The following is a 7,072-nucleotide window of genomic DNA, read 5'->3' as shown; positions in this document are numbered from 1 at the left end:
TGGGCAGAAAACAAGGCGGGGGGGGATCAGGACAGGAAAAGGTGACCGCGGAGCAAGAAGCAGCCGAAGCTGGCAGGAGAGAGCCAGACACAGAAGTCACACCGGCTTTCCTCCAGCAGCCCCCCCTACCCGGGTGCAGGGTCACCCCTGTAACGCTGGTTCTGGCGCTGCAAGTCGGGACCGAGGGGGATACCTGTGCTTATCAGGGAGCCGTGAGATTGCATCTTACCTCTCGGGGGTTGCCTTTGGCGGAATTCAGCGTCCCGAGGGTCCCTGAAACTTAAAGCAATCCGGCCATTAAAGCAGACATTAAAAGCTGTTAGGCAGAATGGCGTTGAGATCCCCGTGCTGTTTGTAACATCCTCACTTTGCCGCCCTTTGAAGGAAAAGCGAAGCCCTCACGTCTTCTCGGTGGCTGGGTGCGTTTCTCCCTCAAAATGGCACTTTCAAATCAATCAAGGATGCCAGGAACGCGGAAAGCAAGGAGTGCTGCCGTGGACGATCGCCTTCCACCGTTAAGAGAACTTGACATTGACCCTTCATCCTTGACCTTGTCCTTGGGGAGAGGAGCCCGCGTCGCTGCCGGGGTAAACCCCGGCCCCGCTGTCCCGCGGGGTGCCGAGTGAGGGCGGCGGGGCCGACACCGAGTCTGGGTGCGAGTCCGGGTCCGCGTCCGGGTCCGCTCCCCCCGCGGGCAGGTGGAGACATCCCGGGGGAAGCTGCGGATAGAGCCGCGGCTGGAAGCCTCCCTCCCGCAGCCCGAGCTTCTCCGATCCCCGGTCCTCCCGCCGGGGCGCGGCGGCTCCCGCTGCTAAAACCTCCTTTTCCTTTCATTCCCCCCCTCCCTCCCCTTCTTCTCCCCCCTAGGCCTCAGCAGCGCTCCTCCTAAAAACACCCTGACTGCTATGTCTGTGGCGGGGCAGCGCCGTGCCCGAGCTCTGCAAGGCCGGGGAACGACGCAAGGAGCCGCGGGCCGGGGCCGCTGCAGGCCTTCCTGCCCGGCCGCGCCGCAACTCCGCCGCGCCTCCTTAAATCTCTGCCGTTAAAATGTGGGCGGGTGTTTCAACTCAAAAAGCGCTCAAATTTTTTTTCTTTTCAAAAAAAGCTGATGAGGTTAAAAAAAAAAAAAGGAGGGGGGGGGAGGAAGAGAAGAAGGAAAAAAAAAAAAACAGAGAGAGAAACCGGCTTCGTGTCCGTAGGAAACAGAAGTAGCAATTGTTTGTGCTTAAAAAAGGGGGAGCGCAAAGCCGCGGGCGGAGGCAGCGACCGCGGGACCGGCAAGTGCAGCTTTATTTCGCGAAGTTGAAAGAAGAGGCGAGCGGCGGCTGTCACTGCGCGCCGGGCCGGGCACGGAGCGGCCCCTGCCCCTGCCCGGAGCTCACCCTCCGCTCCCCGCCGGGGCGAGAGGCGCGGCCGGCGGCGGGCAGCGGTAACAGCGGCACCCTCCGCTCTCCTGGATGCTCCGGAGCCGCCGCCGCCGGGGGCGGCCGCCGGCCGGGATCGTGCCCGCCCGCAGCGCGGAGGCTGCGCGGGGCAGAGGGAGTGAAGCTGCTGCGAGGAACGGGAGCACCGAGGGAGCCAGCTCGGCGGCTGGGAGCCGCGGGCGCGGCCCGTCCGACCCTGCCCTGCTCGGCCCGGACTAGAGAGGCGGCGGCGTGGGATGCCAAGGGGGGACCGGGATCCCGAGCGGGAGTTGGATGCACACTGCTACGGAAGACTTTTCCTCGGAGCTGTTGCTGCTAAGTCTCAGATCCCGACTGTAAGCAAGGGTGGGTTGTCTTCTTCTTCCAAGATCTCAGGTCTGAGTGAGTCTCCGGTGTACGTGTATATATGTTACCTATAACATATATCATATATCGCATAGCTCTTAACCTACCCTCCCCCCAACCTCCCCGAAAAGAGGCCAAAGTCTCTCCTAGGAGTTTACTCTATATGTGGAAGCAAAGAAATCTTCTTTCAAGTGGAGCTGCACTTTTTGCTGAATAATCACGTGTGAGTTAGGGGCGGGCTCTTGGCAAGGAGGTTTTTTACGAGTATTTACTACAAGGTCTACTCCAGAAGATTAACCATCCCAATCCTTCTGTCAGCCTCCGATGCCATGCCTGGGTAAAAAAAAAAAAAAAAAAAAAAAAAAAAAAAAAAAAAGGAAAAAAAAAAAAGAGAAAAAGAGAAAAAAAAATTCTCCTCTTTTTTCCGATCGTCAGTCACCCTAAAGAATGGCCGAGCCTTCTGGGAACGAGCTGGCGTCCGCGGCTGCCAAGGGGGACCTAGTGCAACTTACTAATTTGTTGCAAAAGAATGTAAACGTCAATGCACAAAATGGATTTGGGAGGACTGCGCTGCAGGTTGGTATCCAGAGAGGGAGGAAAAAAAATGGTTCATCACTGGTACCTCCGTGACCCGGGGTTCCAAAAACGACAGCGTACTTTTTGGTTCTGGTTTTGAAAGCAGGCTGGTGGATGAAATTCGAGTGGTTTTTCAAACTCGTTGGATGCCATATTTTATAACTTTAGTGGCTCCAACTCCCTAAAATGACGTACTTGAAATAAAAATCGCTCAAAACCATGATTTCAACCGGGGAATCACCCTCAATGTCAAACGGGCTGCGAGTTTGCTGATATTTTGTAACTTCGTGGGGAGGAGGCAAGGAATGAAAGAGCTGAGATGGAAAGAAATCAGCTTAGGTGAGCAGGATTTCATAGCAGGTCTGTAAACACCAATGTGCTGTTCTCTGAGCTTAGGATTTCTCTATTTTTTTCCTCTGTGTTTTTCTTTTTTTCTCCTTGTTTTTTTCCCTTTTGCCTGCGATCTGCTTTTAAAGCTTGGCTCGTCTCGGGTCTGGGGCTGCTGTAGATGGTACTTTTCCTTTCTACGCTGTTTGTGAGGAATGACCTTTCTCATCGGGAAGCATGCTGCTCCGCACCGAGGACCTCCGATGCACATTCAGGCTTAGCCCTACGAGTCAGGGATCCAGCCGGATCACTTGCTGCTTTTTGCTTCTTCTTCCTTTTATTTTCCATTCATAACTAAGGCTTTAAAATGTGCTTTTTCAGCTCGGCTAGCAGGGGCACCCCTTCCAGCTATTTCCTTTCTGATCGTATAGGGTGCTATGTCCTAATTTTTAAGTGTGTGGCTGTGCAAGGCAGGAGCTGGAACTCGTCCAACTATTGGAACTGATGAAAGATTTTGCTTTGAATAATATCAGATAATGATGGCAAAAAAGGTTAAAATATCTACCAAACAGCTAAAGATGTGATTTATAAATCTGGAGGGAATAATAATAACAATAATAATAGTGATGTGTAGTTATCTGTATATTTAAGGTATCAGTAATGAAACGTGGAAGTGCAGCTATAGATCTTCTTAATTTCCCAATGTTAGAAAAATCATTTGTTAACTCCTCTCCCCCTCGCCCCCCCCAACCACGACGATAATTGTTTAAAAATGGGGTTTTAAACAGCAGAGAGCTTGCGAATGTACCCGAGCTATTTACAACTTTTTGGCTTCCCATCAAAACGTTAGAGCTGGAAAATTAGCCCCTCTTGCTAAAAAAGCAGGACTGACCCTTTTTGGACCATTTCGCTGGAGCTGGGGCTCTGTGAGCTCCTCTCTGCCCTGTTAGCACCTAAATAGGGCATCGCAGGGCATCGCAGGCACTTGCAGCAACTTTTAAGAGAGTGAAAGGATTTAAATTAACAACTTAGACAAACTAACTTCTTTAAGAAGGCAGGAAACATTCATCAAGCTGGTTTATCCTCGGGACAGGGACTGAAAACCGATTTGTCCCACAGCAGTGTATTTATTTTTTTCCCCTTAAAAGCAGCTAACTGTCCGTGTCCTGAATTAAGGCATATTTTACACAATGATCCAGCACCCAGCTCTATTAAACACACATCTGTGTCCTAACAATGCTTCTTATCGCTGCCTAATTATATCTGAGTTAATGAACCACGACAAAAATCAAAACGGGGGAATCTGCCGACTTATTTTCAATATGTATCATCGACCACACTCGAAAGAGCTCTCTGTCAGTGCCCTCTCCCAAACGGAGATAATCTCTCTATAATCCCCCCCTTAATTAAAACGGGGTGAATGTTCCTGGATTAATACAAATGAATTTATCTTTTTCTCCTGCTTTTATGTTGAATTAAACAGCTGCTGAGCTTGTCTTGCTCTGTCCTTTTTATTCCTGGTGTAGTGTACCTATGCAGGCCTCAAATACATCTCCTGCCCTAATGCTTTTCGTCAGCCTGATTCTATCAACGCTTTCTCCTTCTTTGCCTCCCTCCCCTCGAGTGAAACTTTGCAAAATAAAGGGCATTCGCTGTGCAGTTGTAGCCCATGACCCACGAGCATCACCTTTTAGATGATTTTCTTTCCCCCCCCCCGCATCTGTAACTGAAGCCTCTGGTCCTCTGAGCCGAACACAGAAAACTCCCAAATACATGTTTTGAATTCCCAAATAATACAGCCTGGGCTCTGCAAAAGAGTTCAAAATGTCCGGATTTTACTAAAGAAAGAGAAATCGCAATGCCCTTGTTTTCTTTTACATCTCTTCCATCTCTGGTCAGAAGTGAAAGAAGTGGCACACAGGCAGCTGGAAACCTTGGGGCACAGAGAGATCCCTTTCCCTGAATCCCGGATCTTTTTCCCTGAATCCCAGCCTGTCTTATCTGCACTTTTTCTCTGGTCTGTAGATAGAATATACCGGGCTGCTTTACAGCCCAAATGCTGCACTAATTGTATTTATTATCGCTTGCTTTTCTTAAATAGCCTAACCGAGATTTCTCACCAGGAGAGTTTTATAGCAAAACCCCTTGTAGAAATCGTACCTTTTGCTAAACCCAAGGCACTGTAATGCTCGTTTATGCAGATAATTTTTTTAACCAAGATTTTCAAATCGCTTCTGGCGTTTCTCAGGAAATAAAAAAGGTTTTTATTGTTATTTTGACTCGAATTTGACACTTGCACTGGGACTAATGGCAAGGACAGGAAAATGCTGCCCATAGGCTGGAGATTATACATTACTGTGCTCATGTAAAAACCCCCTTTGTGCTAACCAAAAAAATAGGAATTTAGGGGGAATCGGTGCAAGCTGTAAAGTCCCAAATAAGAGAGATTTGCCTTCGAATTATGATAGTTTTATGACGCAACTGAGAAAATTCAAATAAGCTTCTTCTTTTATTTTTTTCTCTGAGAGAAACAGAAAATCCAATTATTGTTGTTGTTGTTTTTTAAAAAGGGCTGTTTTTAGCAGCAGAATATAGCCACGGTTTGCTCAGATTGAACTGATGAAAGTAGAATGGAATACACTGGGTTGAGAAAGAAACTTCTGGGACTTTGAGACATTCCTTGTAACTTCTCCTTTTTGGGTGACCTAATGCAGCACAAATATAAGGGAGGAAAAATTTCTTGTAGCATTTATTTGTCTTAGCAGACAGAGCTATGGTACAGTGCAAATATTTGTTTTATGATAATGCACAGACAATGTAAACACCTGAAAGCTTATAAAAACACATGGCACATTTGCTGTTGCTGAGGTGAAATATCTGCTCCTCAGAGACCATGGGCTGGGTGTTTAAGGAGATTAAACAGTAATGCAAAGGTGTCTCAGTGCTCAGGCAAATGAAACCAAACCGTGCTTAATGTTTGTGTGTTGAGAGACTGAGATAACCCATATCAAATAATAATAATAATAACAATAACAATAATAATAATAATAAATATAAATAATATAATACAAAAATCTCCATTCTATGTCACCTCCTCCAGTCATTAATCTCCCTGAGACAGAAAGCCATTACCACCGAAGTGATAACATCTTTAACCGGGTTTAGTGAAAAATACATTAAAAACCAGATGTTCTGCTGTGCCGTTAGCTTTCTAGGGGGGCTTCCCTGTCTGCTTGACATGAGGATTTGAGCCGAAGCAGAACCCAGGGATAAGCACTGAGCATCCAGCCCTGTGCTGGAGCAGTTCCCCCCCCACCCCATCCCTCGGTATTCAACTCTTCTTCATCTCTCCTAGGTGATGAAGCTGGGGAACCCCGAAATTGCCCGGAGGTTGCTAATTAGCGGAGCGAACCCCAATCTGAAGGACAGTACTGGCTTTGCTGTAATTCATGATGTAGCCAGAGAGGGGTTTCTGGACACTTTGCAGACTCTGCTGGAGTTCAAGGCTGATGTGAACATCGAGGATGATGAAGGGAACCTGCCCTTGCACTTGGCGGCCCGGGAGGGGCACGTCCGGGTGGTGGAGGTCCTGCTGGCCCGTGGGGAGTGCAAGGTGGGCCACCAGAACAAGCGGGGGGCCACTGCCTACGACCTGGCCAAGCTCTACAAGAGATCAGCCGTGGTGAAGCTCTTGGAGGGCAGCAGCTTCTCCCCCGCAGCCATGGATTAAGCCCCACTCGGACATTGAGCCTTCACCCTCCTCAGTATTTTTTTGTTCTCCTCCTCCTTTTTAATAACATTTGTTGCAACTTTACTTCTATTATTATATATATATATATATATTATTTTTTCTCCCCCCCCCCCCGAACAGCTGATAGTGTAAGTCTCAAGAGATTCTAGAGGTGGGTTTACAGGTAACAGAAACGCTTTAAACCTGCGCTCCCAGTGATTTCTTATGCCTGCCATTTACAGCCTACTCACAGACTCAGCCGTGTACGTGCCGGTCGCTCACACTTACTTTTCTAAGTATCAAGTTTTAGGATTTTTTTGTAGGTCATTCGTATTAAGTCATTAATACATATTCACATGCTTAATGTTGCTGGGCTTTTAAGGAAAGAAAAGAGCCTACTGTGATTTCTCCCACCTCTCAACGCCCCCCCCACCCATGCCCTCCTTTCGCCACCCCTTATTAGTCAGGCTTAAGGGTTTGAAAACCTGCTTTTGGCTTAAAACAGCTTTTCGAGGGGTAACCTGCATCTCCCTGCTCGGGCAGAGCTTGAAGTCAAAGGCTGCTTGGCCTGAGGACAGAGGACGGCGCTTAGAGGCTTTGGGGAATAGCTGCATTTTGACACTAGCAACAGCTTGTAGAAGTAGGTCACTGGCTTTCCAAACGTAGATGA

The 7,072-nt window shown here is 48.2% G+C and overlaps 1 protein-coding gene across 2 annotated transcripts; it reads left to right on the top strand.

Moving 5' to 3' along the window:
• Positions 1 to 1,162: 1,162 nt before the first annotated feature.
• CDKN2C (cyclin dependent kinase inhibitor 2C) lies at positions 1,163 to 6,516 on the top strand. 2 transcript variants are annotated; one of them, XM_005151281.3, is made up of 3 exons: positions 1,163 to 1,769; positions 2,205 to 2,345; positions 6,028 to 6,516. In XM_005151281.3, the coding sequence occupies exons 2-3, from the start codon at positions 2,217 to 2,219 to the stop codon at positions 6,400 to 6,402; spliced, it is 504 nt and encodes a 167-aa protein (XP_005151338.1). In that variant the 5' UTR covers positions 1,163 to 1,769; positions 2,205 to 2,216; the 3' UTR covers positions 6,403 to 6,516. The 2 variants fall into 2 exon arrangements, with proteins under 2 accessions (XP_005151338.1, XP_030906678.1); XM_031050818.2 differs by lacking the exon at positions 1,163 to 1,769 and adding an exon at positions 1,782 to 2,106.
• Positions 6,517 to 7,072: the final 556 nt, after the last annotated feature.

This window comes from Melopsittacus undulatus, chromosome 6 (assembly GCF_012275295.1).
Source record: "Melopsittacus undulatus isolate bMelUnd1 chromosome 6, bMelUnd1.mat.Z, whole genome shotgun sequence".
Lineage (NCBI taxonomy): Eukaryota > Metazoa > Chordata > Aves > Psittaciformes > Psittaculidae > Melopsittacus > Melopsittacus undulatus.
This window is presented reverse-complemented; position numbering and strand designations above follow the sequence as displayed.

Excerpts from the sequence above, each read along its gene's own strand:
- CDKN2C (XM_005151281.3), top strand. The coding sequence starts at position 2,217 with ATGGCCGAGCCTTCTGGGAACGAGCTGGCGTCCGCGGCTGCCAAGGGG. Across the intron at positions 2,346-6,027 it reads TTGGGAGGACTGCGCTGCAG|GTGATGAAGCTGGGGAACCC; the intron begins GTTGGTATCCAG and ends CATCTCTCCTAG.